The 17,123-nt window shown below is 42.4% G+C and overlaps 1 protein-coding gene and 1 long non-coding RNA gene across 5 annotated transcripts in view; one reads left to right on the top strand and one right to left on the bottom strand.

Annotated features, from left to right (window-relative positions):
• PTPRK (protein tyrosine phosphatase receptor type K) overlaps positions 1–5,981 on the bottom strand; it is a 546,210-nt gene extending 540,229 nt beyond the window's left edge. For all 4 annotated transcript variants that reach the window (XM_067546724.1, XM_067546722.1, XM_067546723.1 and 1 more), the window contains exon 1: positions 4,823–5,981. In XM_067546724.1, the coding sequence (XP_067402825.1) occupies positions 4,823–4,931 (109 nt within the window). In that variant the 5' untranslated portion in view covers positions 4,932–5,981. The remainder of the gene's footprint in view (positions 1–4,822) is intronic.
• Positions 5,982–8,748: 2,767 nt separating this feature from the next.
• On the top strand, positions 8,749–11,031 carry LOC137152162 (uncharacterized). Its single transcript, XR_010919457.1, has 2 exons — positions 8,749–8,870; positions 9,467–11,031. It is a non-coding gene; the product is annotated as an uncharacterized lncRNA (long non-coding RNA).
• The last annotated feature ends 6,092 nt before the right edge of the window (positions 11,032–17,123 follow it).

Genomic DNA, 17,123 nt, shown 5'->3' on the forward strand with positions numbered 1-17,123 from the left:
TTCCCTATATCAAGGTTAGATCTTAGATACAGACTCCTTATAAAAGAGGTAATATTTGTGTTGCTCTACAATATCAGATTTTGAGGTTAGTTAAGTTCTTTCTTTGAGAAAGAAATTCTATTAAACTTTAAATGAACATGTTAATCAAGGGCCTAATCCTGCAGTCCTTACTCTCACATGCAGCCCTTGCTCATCCAGAGAGCCCTAGTCTGCACGGACTACTTGCATGGTAAAGTTTGCAGGATCGTCCCTTCAATTTGTAATAGATTTTACAAAAGCTTGACCTTTTAAAATACAAGGACCTTATGTTTTTTAAGCTATTTTAATTATCCCTAATTAAAACCATGTACAGTGAGATAAAATTTTAAATTTCAGCTCTTTAGGCATAAGAGGCTCCATTTCTATGACTTTTAGCCTATGTTGTATTTAACATAAAATAAAATTATAAACTGGTGTAATGGATATCATGTGAGGCAATATAATTATAATGTTGCTATTAAAGCAGGATGAAAAGCAGTAATTTTTTTAAGTCTGTTTTTTTTCAAAATTTAAAGAAAGTCTAACTGCTATCATTTAAGAATAGCATTAAGCAACATCCATTTACAATGAACAAATTGTAACATTGATCTGTTCCTTATGGAACTGCAGAAATCATAGATTAAAGCATATCCTGTATATGAAGTAGCTAGACATTCTGTTAACTTCAGGCACTGCCAGAATGTTTTAGCCCAAGGTCTGACAGACACAAACCAAGTTGAAGGGCCATGTTCCACTGCAGCTTTTAAAAAAAAAAGGGGGGGGGGGGGGAGGAGATGGAAAGAAGCAACAGCATAAAGAAACACTACACTAAGGGGCCAGGAATTGTTAAACACACTTTTGCCTGCACCTTAGCAAAGAAAAAAATTAGACTCCTACCATGTGTCATCTACGTATGAAGGGGCTGGGGATTACATGCCAGAGAAAATTTCCCTCTGTAGTTATTTCCTTTCAAAATCTATCTTGTTCCTTTTTCTTTTTTCATTGCTGTTCTCGTTTTTCCTGCATTTCTTTTTAACTGGCTCCTCCTCATCTCCTTCCCATGTGTTTTCATAGAATACATAGGGATGGAGTGCAGGCATCAGAAAACCCATTTTGGAGGTGGGCTGCTTTTAACAAGATTGTGGGCCACAGTTTGGCCATCCCTGTAATACAGCACATCACACAATCCAACCTGAATATTAAACTGTCTTGGATCTGGTCACTGTTCATAGACTGAAAACTGTGAAAGACTCATACAACAAAAGAAAATATCGTTTCAATTGATATGTTGAAGAGATGTCAGTGGGGTACTGCAGATATTGGTAGCAGACCCAAACTGAAGCAACGTCTTTATTGATGATCAGGAAGAAAGGATGAATAGTAACATTGTTTTAAATTCTTATGAGTCTGAGAGTATGAATACAAATACAAATGATGCTGGAGTGGAATTAGAATGAGCTTTAACTTGGAAAATTGCAGGCTAATGCATGAGAACAGAAATCAGTCAAAGGAATATACTTATAAAGCAGTAATGCTGTTAAAAACTTTGGGGTGCTAGCAGGCAGTAAAGTGGATGTGTCTTTGGCTGCATGCAAAGGGGCTTTTCATCATGGGCTAGAGAGAAAGTCCCTCTTTGTATGGCAGGGGTACATCCTCACCTTGCATACTGCATAAACTTTTGAACTCTGATACAAGGAAGTGTCAACAAATTGAAGGGAATTCATAGAGCAGAAATAATTAAGGGGCTTCAAAGACTGGCTTGTGATAAGGAAAGAATAAATTTGTATAGGTTTACTACATTTGGGACATTCAAAGCTAGACTAAACATCAGGAAATGCACAGTAGGGAACAACCCTTCACTGATAGGTGGATGGACACAGTGATTTAATAGGTCTTTTCAGTCTCTAGTGTCTTAGAGTCTATGTTTATGTACCACACTCTAAACTTCCATATTTTTGTAGCTCATGTTGTCAGAAGATGCTATTTTTCTTCTAACCTTTAAAAGAGTCTGACTGAGCAGGCTTGTAATTGATGGAGTTCTGATCAGTACAATACATCAGCACATCTGATGCTTACCACCTGAAACTGAAGGCATTAGCTACTGAAATACTGAGTATATGAAATAAATTAATCCTATGCCTTTCTACAGATGCAGTTGTTCAACTCACTCAGGCTTTAGCTACTGTCAGAATCCCACATTCTCTTCCACATTAACCTACTCACTATAAATTCTAAGGTACTGACATAACTTTTTGTGGTCTCTGTTAAATACCAAAAGGGCTTCATGTCACATTCGAAGACATGAAATATCATGGAAACCTAGGACACACAAGTGACCACAACTTCCGCTCCTATCCACTTCTATGTAAATGTACAAGCCTGTTGAAACAAAGGTCTCGAAATAGAAATCTCTATATATGGTACATTGATTTAACAGTGTCAAGTCAGTGTTATTTAATATTGCCTTAGCCAAATCACCAATCTAATTTTTATAGTATGATACATACATGAAGATATTTTATGCTTTAGCATAATACTTTAGCCAACCCTGTAATATCAACTGTAAGGAAAACAAGTGACACACATCTGGCACTCTTCTTTCCTTTTCCCCAGCGAAGACCTTTATCACACAATACAGCAATTGTTATCTTTCCTTAACTTCTCATATGCTTATAGAAATTGTATTATACACATACAAGTCAGTCACATAGGACACGTAAGCCATGCATACCAGCACAACTTCCATCTTCACCTTAGTAAAAGATTAAAAGAGAATTACAAGGTTCAAATCTTCTAACAAAGAGAAAGAAATGTGTTCAGGAGAACAGAATAACACCTTCCTTTTACAATTAAAATGTTACACTTCAGCTGCAATGACAACAGTATTTCCAATTCTCATGAATACATATAGCTTTAATCACAGCAATGTTCTAGTTCAAATTTCAATCAGTAAACTAAGGTCCCAATAGGATGGGGCCCAAACATCTTTTCAAAATCATGCATCTGACAGGGGGAGGGGAGTAGAAGGGAGAAGAAAAAAAAGTCTTCTTTACTATTCTTGTACTTAATGCCCACATGAAGAAGATAGCCCCACATGCACTTTCCACACTACAGTGGAGATGCATGCAGCATGTTTAATACAAAAAAATTCACCTTATACTACTATCTGACCGCACACCAAAGACAGCAATTGCATATCACTCCTTGTCTAACATGCTCAGAACGTCTTTTATTCTGTATGCTGTATTTTATCGTCTCTGCTTGACTGCACCGTAAGCAGTGCATGTGCTGCCACCTGAATATTAGCCCCTCTCTTATTTTTGAGCCATTTGAAATGGTTACAACAGGTTGGGCTTCCCCACCCGCAGCCTCTCCTCCCAACTTCTGGGGTTTTGTTTTTTAAATTGGGCAAGCCCCACGTTTTCATTGTGTTGTTGTAAACTTGCATCAGTTATCCTAAGAACAGCAAAAATCTATATACTCGTCTGAAATGTGGACTCTTCCACGGTCTCATCCTTTTGATTGACTACCTCCCTCTCTTTCTGCAAAAGCAAATGAACACTGAGCGGAAGTCACCATTCAAGTGATTACATGGGGAGGTGGGAGCTTGGCCAGGAAAGTTCCTAGTCTGGCAGCCAAGCACGGAACCAGACCCCGCCTGTTATTTACCAGGTAAACTTTAAGGGTTAGCACCGCCCGAAGGAGCAGACAGCAGAGACCAACAGCGTTTCAGAAAGTTGTCCCAACACATACACGCGCCCGCGAGTGCAAGGGGAAAGAAGTCAGCATGATCCGGGGCTCAGCGTGTCTGCTTCAGAAAAATCACATTATGATAGCCCGATGTGTTTTGGCAGCCTCCTCCCCCTCTCTCTTTGGGGGAAAGATCTGGGGTGGCGGGTTCAGGCTATGTTAAAACTGGGGTTGTTGCAACCTAGCCAAACACCCACCACCACCACCCCTTCGCGTTCCAGAGTTGAGAGTTGCAGCGGGGTTTTTTTCCACCCCTTCCTAATCACACTTCTCGTGCCTCGAGGCGAGCGCGAGGCAAGCCAGCCCCAGCGCAGGAAACTTCGGGTTGAGTGGGTTTTACGGCCGTCCCGAACCGCCTGCTGTGTTTAGAGAACGAGCCTGAACGAAAAGAAACCCAACTACACCCTGCCCGGAGCAGGGGGAGAAATCCGCCCGGGGTTGGGGCCGAAGAGGAGAAAGTTGCAGGAACAATGGGAGCAGTGGCTCCCGCACAAACGCTACCTGGGAAACTGGCTAGAGGGGAGGGAGAGAGTTCACGAGACGTCGATCTGCCCGTGTCGCGCTCTCTCCGGCAAGCCCCGCAGCAGGGAGACGCACGCCGCTGGTGTGATCCCCTTGGGCACCGAGGGCCCCCCCGCGCCCCAGTCCTACCTTCTCCCACTGCAGCAGCGCGGAACTCAGGGGTGTGTCTCCCCCTCCCAGGAAGGGGGCTAGGGGCGAGCACAGGAGGTCCCGCACCGAGCGGGGGCCCTGAGAGGGAGCAGGGTAAGAACGCCCCGCCCTTGCGAGCCCCGCAGCCCTGAGACCGTACCCACGCCAGGGCGCCGGAGCCCGGCGAGCCGCCTCCCCCACCCCGCGGCTCGGAGCGGGACGCTGAGGGCAACTATCCGTCCCGGGCGCCCCCTTGCCCGAGCTCCAGCTCCCGCTGTGCTGCTCGGCTCCCCCGAGGGGAAGCAGCCCGGGCCGGAGCGGGACCTCCCCTCACCTGGCGGGCGCCGAGCTGCAGCGGCCAGCTCGGGCTTTCCCCCGGGCAAACCGCGGCGGGGCCACTTACCTGCGGCGAACTGGGCTCGGGCTGCTCCGAGCAGGGCCGGCGAGGGGCCGGCCAGCAGGGCGAGCAGCGGCAGCCAGGCGGCGGCTCCGGCTCCCGGTCCCGGCTCCATGGCGAGTTTGGAGAAGTTTGGGGGCAGAGAGGCGGTGCTGCTGGCCCCGGGCGGGGCTCGCCGGGGAAGGGAGCCCCTCACCCAGCTGTAGCCACCGCCGCCTTCTCCGCGGCCCGAGGGCAGCACCAGCACTAACCCGGCGCTTCCACGCTCGGCGGCAGCAGCGGCGGCTGCTCCCCGTAACTCTCCAGAGTTACTTTGCTGCCGCTCTGCCTGCGAGAGGGGAGGGAGGAGCCGCGCGCGCACGTCAAAGCCTCCGCTTCCCAGCGCTGGGATGTGGGACTCCTGCCCGGGAGCCCAGACGCCGCCGCCGCCGGAGCGGGGCCCGCCAGCGCCTCCTGCTGTAGACACGCGGACACACGGCCGGCCACTGGCCTCGGAGCTGGCTGCTGTTGCTAGAGCCGCCGGGGGGCTCGCCCGGCCTCTCTTCTGGAGCAGCCTCCTCTCCCCGGGCAGTGTGTGCACACAGTTTCAGCAGGAGAAAGAAGGAAACAGGAGAGAGAAGATGGGAAACGTTGCTGTCGCGGGCTACCGCGGTTTGTTTCCTTCCCAGCAAGGGGAACAAAGGGGGAAAGAGGTTGAGGCAAGGATCACAAACTCGCCACTGCACGGCCAGACGGGAATCATCCTAGGCATGCTTTAGAACTCACTTCACACTCCCTGTGATTTGCTATGGCTGGAGTTCCTCCTTATATATATATATAGGCACACACACTGTACTGGAGAGAGGAAGATATTATTTCAATGCACCCCCAGATGCATAGCTAGGCACATTTTGGAAAAAGTCTGTTATAGATACTTATCATTAGGTATAATATACACACTCTTTGGCAACACATAAAGCTTGTAATACCATTAAGTCTCATTTAACTACATTGGCAGGAATAAACCATCTACTGGCTTATATCTGGATTGGGTCCTGATCCTGATTCCCACATGTTTCATAATACTCTGCCAGGGCAGGATTGTGGCTGTTTATAAGATCCAGACCTAATGTATGCTATGCAGTAAAAGCCTGACCCTACACCACTGAATGAGTGCAGTGGGAGTTTTGCCCTTAACTTGAATGGGCACAGGATTAACCCCTTTAAAAGTACTTGATAGGTAAAGGCATCAATGCTAACATTTATTATTTATGTCAAATGACATTTCCCCCCAATTTTTAAATGTGAACTTGCTTACTGAAGTGGGTTTTCCTCCTGGCACAGCAAGTTATAATTAGGGATGTTATGAAATGATTGCAACAAAACCTGAAACCACTGGAAACCAGCAGGTTTTGTTACAAGCTCGAAATACAGCCCAGGTTCATCAAAAGGTTTGCAGTGATTCAAAACCTTTTCCAGTCAATTTGTGCCTGTTGATAGGTTTGCCTCTGAACCCTGCAAAACTCATGGTTTCAGAGCAAAATCAGGTGAAACATAACATTTCAGATGATCCTCTCATTATTTGAATACAAAGCACACACAGGTGTGAACTCATGTAAATGGAAATCAAATAAAATATTCTCACAGATTCTTGTGTGAGGCAATACCAAGATTTCTTCAGCTCTACCTGATCCCTGGATTTGTGAAAGGGAATTGGAATACAGTTAACCTACACCTGTATAGCTGTAATTTAAAATCTAGGCCTCAGTCTTTGGATAAGTCTTCTCAGGACCAGGGCTAATGTATTAGCTTTCAACAGAAAACACAGCACAAAGACTTTTGTCTAAAAAGGAGGTGGCAGCTTTTAAGACTTTTACTGTGTAGAGGAATCAGATTATTGTGCCCAGGTAAATGTTTTATTTGGGTGGAGTGACTGAAAACCAATCCAAATATATTTCTATGGAATACAAATAGCTGTGTTTCAGAGAACACTGAGTCTTTGTTTAAACTGACAGAAACAGGGAAATACAGAGTTATGTGCGCATGACACATTAACTCCTGATCTAACTGCACTGGTATTCTAGGTGTTACAGGAACAATGAGCCATGATTTCAAATACATATCCTGCAGTTCTATGATTAAGGAGAACCCAAGACACTTTGTTAGCCCTAATTTTGAATGTATTGATTTAAATTAAATCACAATATTATCTTCAATTCAGGTTTTTGTATACATATGAATACCAACAGCTATAGCTACAGTATATTTACAGGTGATTTATCCAAACTCGTTTTCCCATCTCCCAATGGTGGAGTATTGTGATTTCCTCTCTTTCCCACCACGCAAAGGCCTCTCATTACAGCCAACATTATTCAAGTTAAGGAGCAATGACTGGATCTTCTTCCTTCAGAATTAATTCTGCTTCTTAATTGAGTGGAGAGATCACCTGTGAATAGAGCAACTGTGAAGTACAGGATCTGTCCTTCCCCAGGGTATGTGCAGAGTATCTGTGGTGGCCAAATCCATGTTGGCTCACAGAGAAATTATTTTAATGTGTAATAAGCACCCTTTAAAATACTTACATTGATATATCAGGTTTGAGATCATTAGTAATGTGATGGGAATTGATTCATTATTCTTGCTTTTACATTGTTACAGCTGTGAATGTTTGCTGCCCTTTGCTTTGAATTAAAAGCAAAGTACAGTACATTACATTACATCTAGCACTTCTTTACAAAAATATTTTGAGCTAAGAGTTGATATGCCATGTGTAAGCCTGAGGTCAACTAAAACAGCAGTGAGAGAAACCCTCAGATGACTTTCCCTCCCCTTACTCCGGAAGGGGGATTCTGCATTGCATAGGGAGCCCTGAGGAACCCACCATCTTTAATCCCAGATGATTACAGTCTCCAACTAAGGTGCAAAATAAATCTCCCCAAACTAGAAAAAGGTTCATGCTTCCAGAACTCTGCTGGATCTCCCCATCCTCTATGTATTTCTCATTAAAACCCCTCCATTGCACTGTTGGGTGCCACTAAATCAATCATTAACTCAGGAAACCGTGACACAGCCAAACTAAAGAAAACTTTTTAAAAATAGCCCCTTTAACAAAGGACAAGTTTTTTTATCCCAGGACTTGGAGACTATTTTCCCCTGTTATGAAAAAAGCACTTTACTTTGCTATATGTATGAACCTTGGTTTATCATTGACTTTTTTGGTCATTGACAGTGTGTACAGCAGGAGGTCTTTGTTTAGTGACAGGCTGTGGATTCATATCTAGTTGGTTGACATTCAAATTTCTCTAACTGGGAGGCTTTTTATTTCTACTGTCTTATGACCTAAATCAGATGGGCTTAGATCATACCCACCTACTGATGCAAGGAAGTGCAAATTCCACCCCTCTGCACTGGTGAGGGCCACCATTCCTGTGGGAGAAACTACCTGCCCTGAGGGAAGGCAGAATTTCCACTGATGTCATCTCCTCCCCTCCCCCTGCCCAAGAGGAAGGGAGTGGAATTGACAGAGAGGATAGTTTTAATCTCTGCCATGAGCTTCCTACAAATGGAAGCTACAATAGAAATAGGATGAATCTGAACATCCCCCACAAGGGGGGGGGAGGAGGAGAGATTGTAGAAAAATTGTACTGCTGCAATCCCCTTCCAGAAATATTTTCTGCTAGAGGATGTCTTCACTGAAAGAAGCTGATGCAGATTGTCAATAAATTTTGTTCTATGATGCCCAGTGAAGGTGTGACAGGGTGGACTAGCTCCGGAGCTCCTCTACTGGAAGCCTCATGGCCCTGCCTCACTGTGCTCCAGAACAGAGCAGAAGAGAAGTCCTCCAGGCAGCCTAGAGTGGCTGCAGGAGAGCAGCCAATCAGAGGGGCTGCAGGAGCACCCAATCAAGGGCTAGAAGGGCCATATAAGAGGAAGCCTTGGGCCCAGGCAGAGTAGTTAGTTACTGTCTGAAGTTTGAAGAAAAAGGACTTGGTGTTTGGAAGAGACTGTGGTTAGCTTGCTGCAGGCAGAAATCAGTGTAAAGAAAGTTGTTGAAGAGCACTGATAACATGGACAGGTTAGTGTGGGTAGGCTGAGGTCAAGGGATTGTCTAGAATTTAGTGAGACCAGGCAAATGTACTGTGATAGGTCCTGCTGGTCTGGTTGTAGACCGAGACCAGGGAGGCCTGCCAGAAGGACAAGCCAATTGAGGGTACTGAGTTAGGCCACTGTTGAAGAAGGCAATGCCTCCAAGAAGGGAGCCTTAGTGTTGTGGCCCCATACTAGGACAGTGAAAAGAACTAGAGCCTATAATGCTCTGGAAGGGGGGGAGGAGGAACAGTGTGTCTGACTCAGCTGGAGTGACCTTCTGAGACCCATCAATGGAGGGAGGTGCCTGTAAGAGGTGGGTGCTATCTTCTTGTAAGACCAAAGAAAAGCAGGCTCACACCCACCTGGAAAGAGGGTGCCTGTGACAGGTGTGTGCTAATATTGTTATAGAGGGCTAAGTGAGAAATTTTCTCATGAGCCCACAAACACTCAAAGATCTAGGATATGCCCCACTATGGTAACCTAAACAAAAGCACTTTAGCAGCTGAGGGTATCACTTACAAAATATCATTGCCTATTGCAATAAATGTCCCCTGACAACAGCAAAAATATTTTTTTACACAGAACTACCCATCTCACTTGGATGGGGTTCCAAGAAGATTCAAAGGGGTTTGTATGTGTCCAGATTTTCGAAAGTACATTCATCACCGTAGTTCCCATCAACTCTTCTCTCCCCAATTTATTTGCCAATGACCACTTCACCTATGTGCCTAAGTGGGAGTTGAGCTGTTGTGAAAATCTGGCTCTTCAAGAGCCTTTTGATGAAGACTCTCAAGAAAAGAGAACTTGGATCAGTATAAGGCTTTCTAGATGAAATCTAATATTCTCAAGGCAAGGTCTTCATTAATTTTGAACTCTGAAAAGAGCATCTCAATGAGACCTTGACCAAAAAAAAAAAATTCAAAGTGGATTATTACCCTGGACTCAAGCTAAACTTTTTGAGATGCATTAATGCCATGGAAAGCCTATGGGTGACCACACAACAACAACAACTGATTGAGCATTACCACCTTTTCAGCAATCTGTTTTCTCTGAAGGGACTTCCTGCACATCTTCCCACTGTTTTTTGGCAGTAAAATCGAGGCAGATGAAGAATGAAAGTGGGCCTGTGGTGCACACCACTGCACATAGCAGGTACACAAGGACTGCAGAGACTGCTCAGCCTTGAGGCTGGAGTAGCTGTTGCTGGGCAGCTCCATTGTTACTCCATGGACTCCATGGACATGCATCTTCCCACTTTAGAGCTTTCCCCACACTTCTCCCCCTATTGCAGGTGGGTGTTGGCAATTGGATTTGTACACCTGAGCAGCAATGAAGACACTTTGACTATTCATCCATCCTCCAAACTAAAGAAGACTTTGCTGCTCTTGCACATGATCCCCTATTGTTATTGGAGGGTTAATGTCAGAGTGCAGTTGGGGTTATGTAACAGTTCCCATTCCAACCCTCTTGTTCTCACTCGTAATTCTTTGAAGAATTCATTGTTCAGGCTGAAAATATCCATTCTCTGCCCAAAGGTAGTTTTTTTTTTTGTTTGGTTTGTTTTCCTTTTACGAAGGTTTTAATAAAAAATGACTGTCATTTTTAAACAGGAAAATGAAAAATTACTTTTCCTATTATAAGCCAAATTCTTGGAAACTATCTCTGAGAATTTGTGCAGCCAAGAAGGCTGAGAATTGAAATAGAGCATGGAAATAGCTTTCACAGAGGAGCACTGCATGGTCTTTGTCTGGAAGAAAGTGATTTTAGTTCGACTGAGTTATGTCCATTTAGAAATCACAGATCAAGAATGCACAATCTCCTTTTTTGTGTAATTTAGAGTTCAGTGTTGTATGATGCTGGTCAATGGGACTATCCCTGGGCTGTGGTGGTAGTGGTGTTCAGTGTGAGTAAGGGTATCCAAATCTTGCCCTTACACAGAAGATGAGTGAAGCATGGGGCATGCATACACAGCTATGGGTACATTAATCTCCTATTTCATTAGGTTTTAAACAAATTCCTATTTAAAGTTTTCAGTATGATCTGGTTTAAACTGTGTTTCCCTGTGGCTCTCAGAAGAGTTTAATCAGCCTGGTTCAAGCCTCTGACCACTATGTCACAGTTCCTAAGAAGCACTGGAGTGCATTTAATGTATTGCATGTTGGGTAATAACAGAAGAGGACTACCTGTTTCTAAAAATTAAACTGGCTTTTTATTAGGGCAACTATTTATAGAGATGCTGCAGCTAGCATTCCAACCATGCACACACAGATTGACTTCCTGGTGCATTCTCTAAAACCCTTCCTTCCTGCAAATTCTGCTCCTCCATCCACCTTCCAGGCAGGCTTCTACAGAAGAAGCCTCACTCTCATGCACTTTCTAACCTCAGCAGTTAGGAAAGGCACCAATGAGAGGTGCTCCCTTATGTAGCCTCAGTGGCATTTCAGTGCTGACTAGCCAAGTACTTCTAAATTATGGAATTTATAAGTGCTATTTGCAGTTGTTTGCAAGCCAACAGAGTTTCAAAGCTTTGGAAACTGAAGCTGCTTTTGTTTTTTCCCAAACCTTTTCTTTTAACCCATCCCATCACTACTCCCCAACTTAAGAAATTCCATTCAAAGAACTATATTAATAGAGTATTGTTTTCAAAAATCCAGAAATGTTCATAAAAAAAAATTCAGTGTAAATTCATTGGCTGTGAAGGTAGAATAAAATTCTCAACTCAGCCTAAGGCCTTTTCCCCAGTGTTGACTTTATTTTCAAACCAGAATTCCCCAACAAATAAACTCAAAATACTGGCTGCTAATCATCTGAGGTATTTTTCAGATTCTATCAGCTGGGAAGGGAGAGACACCCTTCCATCTTAATAACCTTACCAGGCTATTATGGAGAATCTAGGACTTCTTTGACCCTGGGTCTCTTCTTTCTGACTGTTCCTCATCATGTGTCTGCAACTACAGCTCTGAGTTTTAAAGGGCCTAAGAACCATATCAAGTGCACTGAGGCATGTACATGTGCCCCAAGGTCCAGAGACTTGTATTAGTCTAGTTTAAGGTTGCATATACAAATTTTAATTCTACTCTTTTGTTCCTGTCCATTATAACACAGGGTTTAATTAGAATTTTTCAAATACAATATACTAATGCAAATTTTCAGTAACCTTAGCTACACATGTAACTTCCCATATACCTCTTATTCTTGCATAACTCTTTAGTTATTGTATTTAGTAATTTATAGCATCTGAAAGTATGCTGGGTACTTCACAGAAGACTTAAGTTACAATCCCTTCTCCAAAAGAGGTTATAAATGGAAAGTTTGGTCCTGGAAACACTTGTGGGTAAAGTTAATCAGGTGCACATGATTAGTCTGATTGAAGTCAATTTTTCTACCGACTCTGAAAAAGGTTTGGGGTTCATGGTGGATTACAAACTGAACATGAGTGACTAGTTGTACAACGCTGTTAAAACGGGTTAATTCAATGCTTGGATGAATAAATAAAGGGAATCTCGAATAGAAGTAGAGAGGTTGTTAGGCAATGTGGTGTCCAGTTCTGGTGTTCACAAATCAAGAAGGATGTTGATATTGGAGAGGACTCAGAGAAGAGCCATGAGAATGATTAAAGATTAGATAATGTCTTCTAGTAATAGACTCAAAGAGCTCAATTTATTTAGCTTAAAGGTTAAGGGGTGACTTGATTAGGTTGTAAGTAACTACGGGGAAACACACTTGATAATGGTATTTTCAATCTATCAGACGAATGTATAACATAATCCAGTGGCACTCATTTTGTGGACAAGCTCAGGAAGGGCATTCCCTGGTTAGAATGCAATGTGAAAAGGGTACACAGAGGCTTGTGGGGGAAATGGACAAATGACTTCAAGGCTGGACTCACTGGTGGAGTGGAGGGGACATGGGCCAATAAGAATGAAGAAAAATGAAAGGCAGGGTAGAGTTATGCCTTAAGCAAGCAGAAGACATTTCAATTTGATTCCATGAAGACTAATGAACCACCGGAGAGAGTAAAATAAAGGGGTGATATAGATGTTAGCAGCTGCGTTTTGGATGGACTAGGTTGTCTGGGATGTCAGAGGAGAATTGTGGTAATCAAATGGGATAGAAGAGCATGGAAAAGAGTTGTAGTTCTCTGGACAAAGAGAAAGGGCTGGATGTTCTAAATGCCTTGAAGCAAGAAATTTTATACTTGTATAATTACATATATTTCACACATCTGTAGTTCTGGCTACTCATCCATGAAGAAAAGTGGGTAGCAAAGTAAATGTATGTATTTGTGTTAAATGAAAAACACTGCTCAATAGGTCTCTACATAACATTTTGTAATATTACATTTAAGAAGAATGCAGTAAGATATATAATGTAGGGCACTCTGGAGAGTTTACAACCAATAACCAGTAGGTTACAACCACAATCTTTCCAAAAGCAGCAAAACCAATACTCCTTTCCTAATGCCAGATCTAATATACTGTTAACGTATTAATATAAAGTGTGCAGATTAAGGCTTTTCCTTACTTCAATTTTTCAAATTCTGGACAAAACTTGGGTTAATTTTCAGTGGTAAAGATTCAGATTTGGAGCATCTGTTAATGAAAATACAACAGAACTGAAATTTCCAAATGTTTAATACAGAAGATACTAAATACTACCAAATCTGTATCTCCACATAGTGATAAATCTTGTCTGGCTGATAAATGGAGATGTGGTGAAAGTGGCTGACTGAAACAGTTACATAAAGTCACCAGAGAGACTCTGGACGAAGGGGTGAATGTTGCCATCAACTCTGTAACCTTCATAAACAGGAGATAAAATACAATTGTGGGGTCATACCTGACCTGGGTACCCAGTCTTGTCAGACACATCACTACTACCTCTGCTTAGTGTGAGGAAGCAGTTCCACAACTGCACCAGCCTTTGGTAGCACAAGCACTACCTTCTAAGCCTGTGCAGGCCCCATTCTCTTTTTACAAGTTAACAGTAGGTACAATGCAACCTCTGACTCCTCCAAGCAGCTCTCTGGAGTGGTCAGGCACTGTTCCACTGAGCACTCATAGAATTCACAGATCTGTTTCTCCCAAAGGACTAGTACACACCAGCTTATCAGTTTCACCTCAGGATCACCACTCTGCTCAACACATACAGCATTTATACATGTTTATCATAAAAACAAGAAGTTTATCTAACTAACAAAATAGAGATTCAAGTAATAGCTGGTTGATGGAAGTATTGGAAACAAAGGTTTTACATACAAAATCATAACATGCATTCTAGAACCTAGTGTTGCTCACCAGCATTTTTCAGGATGTGATCCTTTTTTATGAAATAAGCTGTGCTCTCAGCTTGTCCTCATGGTAAAGAGTGCAGAATGTAGCTCTGTTCCTACAGTTATAGTACAAAAATCCATTGTCTTCATTTGTAAACAGGACTACCTCCTGCTGGTTTATCTTCCTGTAAACTCCCTCTCTGGAAGATTTCACAATTCCTCCATTAGCATTTGGCTCAGACTTTAAAGGGGTTTCCTTTGTGGACTATACGGTACTCATTTTACATTAAGCCAGAGCCAGATAAAAAGTCTCTTGCCTGAAAGAACCTTGTTTAACACCTTTTGGTGGCCAGCGCCAACTCTCAGACATAGAGAACATAATTTTCAGTATCTATACAAAACTCCTTACATATCATCCATGCATACATTTCATAATGATTGAGGATCACTGTGACAGTCTTTCACTAGAGACTTTACATGATACTCTTCAGTAAAACTGTAGGTAGATATCATCAGACCCAGAGGATCCCTGTAATTTTTATGTACCTCTGGGCCCTGTCAGTTGGCACCAAAAGGTCCTCGGGTCTACTTACTTTGCACTTCTCTCCTATCTTTCAATGGAGGATTCCAAAGCACCTCAAACATGTGAATTAGTTAAACTCCACAACAGTTTGGTAAACATTGGCACAGAGAAAGGCCACGGCCACAAAAGGTCAGTGGCAGATCCAGGAATAAAATTAGAGTTCTGATTCCCATTCTCCTCCTGTCATCCACTATCCACCTTTGTGATTCTTACCTTTGTTGGTATATCTCAAAATGACACGTGTGTTTGTTTGCCTTACGGAGTAGTATTTTCAAGTGCGCTCAGTGCTGATTCCACTCTTTCTTATATCATTGACTTCAATGGGCACAGAGTTAAGCCAATACTGAGTGCTTTGAAAATCCTATCCATTGACTTTTCATCTCTCAACTGAGTAAATATTTAATAATAATTTATTCTATAAAGGTAGCCGTTTTCTCTGCTTACAGAATATCAATATGCAAATTGTGATAGCTTTTATTTATTCAAAATTATTCAAGCATTTTTGTGCATATTTAAATTCTATGGATTGATTACAAAAGTTTTCTTTGAATATTTTTGGTATTAGAAACAGTTTGAGCTGTTGGTTAGCTGTGACTGGTCAGGGAAGTCACATGGCATTGTTACTGTTTCTTGAGTGTGCATGTATTTCTGGTGCAAGTACCTGCATATGCAAACTTACAATTCTTGCCAAAGAATGTGAAGAATTGTTTGCAGAAAGTGAACTCAAAAATGAACGTGGAAGGAGTGAAAGCATTGAAAAGCAAATCAATATGCTCAGAAATCATTTTGCACTATTCATCGAACTCTAAGCCCTAGAATTATGTGGTTCAGACAGCTAGCATTCCAAGAAGATTTTCTACTCCTGCTATACTTATCACTTGTGTAAGCAGGTACAACTTCACTAAAGACAGGGCTGAAACATGGCTGTGACCCAATAGATGGGTCATAATATTAATTTGACCTCTCATTGTGCAACTCCTACTGACAATTAGTTATCTAATTATAGGGAGGAAGGATGGCCTACTGATTAGGGCACCAGCATAGGACTTGGGAGACCCCCATTCAATTCCCTGCTCTGCTAAAAACTTCCTGAGTGACCTTGGGTAAGTCATGTAGCCTCTATCTGCCCCAGTTCCCATCTGTAAAATGGAGATAATAGCACTTCTCTACTTCACAGCGGGGGGAGAGGGCGGGAGCGGGAGTGTTGTGAGGATAAAGCCATTAAAGATGCACTTTGAAATCTGCTGATGAAAAGTGTTCTACAGAAGGTAGATATTATAGTTATGAAGGTAAAATCCCATGCGTCAAGCTGAGAATTCTAGAGTATGGTACTGTGAGAGATTGGGAAGAGCAGGCTTAAATCATGGCTCCATGGAAATCAGTGGAGGAGACGGGGTTGCTATTGACATCAGTGGAGCCAGGATTTTACCCTTACCGTTTGGAGTGATTCTATCTATTTTACACAATGAGGGAATGAAGTACATGGTTGCCCCCTTTCCAGAACATTCAGAATGTTGACTGTTTGAGCACTGGTCAATCTGACACACGCAACACTTTGATATTTCTCACAACTGTTTAGTATAAAGTCTAAATGACCACAAGATCATCTTAGACAAAATAGAGCTCTGAAATGCTTTTGTGTGTGTCACAACCTGGCCCCATTATGAAGAAAAAAGTCTGAAATTTCATTTGAAAGGTGTGCTTTAGCTAGGGAGAGTAATGACATTGAAGTTGTCCCTAGCCTCAAGACCTTTCACAATGCTGCTATGTCCAGTGATCAGTTTAAGGAGCAACGGGAGACAAATTAATTATTTAGCTGTACAATCAACTGAGAAGTCAGTCCTTTTTCCTTTAATGCAAACCACATTCTTGAGATTACTATTAGGTCTTTAACTCCACACTTTGCTGAACTCTTCTTCAAAAAGACCATTTAATGTAAACCTTAAAGGGAAAATCTAACTTATGAATCAAAAGTAACACAGGACTCGGTTGCATTTAACATGCATGTTGGGATTGGTAGTGACTTTGTTTGGCTTATAGAGGCATAAATGTCCAATATAGATCACTTAAAAACCTATTACTGAAATGAAAAAAATCTAGACTTAGATTGGAAGAGAGCAATTACTCTCCGTAAAATAATTGTTAGTTACACTGATGGATTCAAAACCTCTTTTATAAGATCCAAATTCATTCATGTTTCCACCTCTTCCTGGTTAATTGGAAATTGATGCATCTGAGGATAGTTGCGGAGCCTCCCTGAATATAAAATTATCTAAAGAAAACAACCCTGAGCACAAAGAAGCTGGAGTCAGCAACAATATAAAAAGCATTATCCATTCCTCTAGCACATTTTGTCTATTTAAAGGTTCTCTCTGTTAAGCAGG

This window comes from Emydura macquarii, unplaced genomic scaffold (genome assembly GCF_026122565.2).
Source record: "Emydura macquarii macquarii isolate MOO-44397 ecotype Brisbane River unplaced genomic scaffold, CSIRO-AGI_Emac_v2 contig_1146, whole genome shotgun sequence".
NCBI lineage: Eukaryota > Metazoa > Chordata > Testudines > Chelidae > Emydura > Emydura macquarii.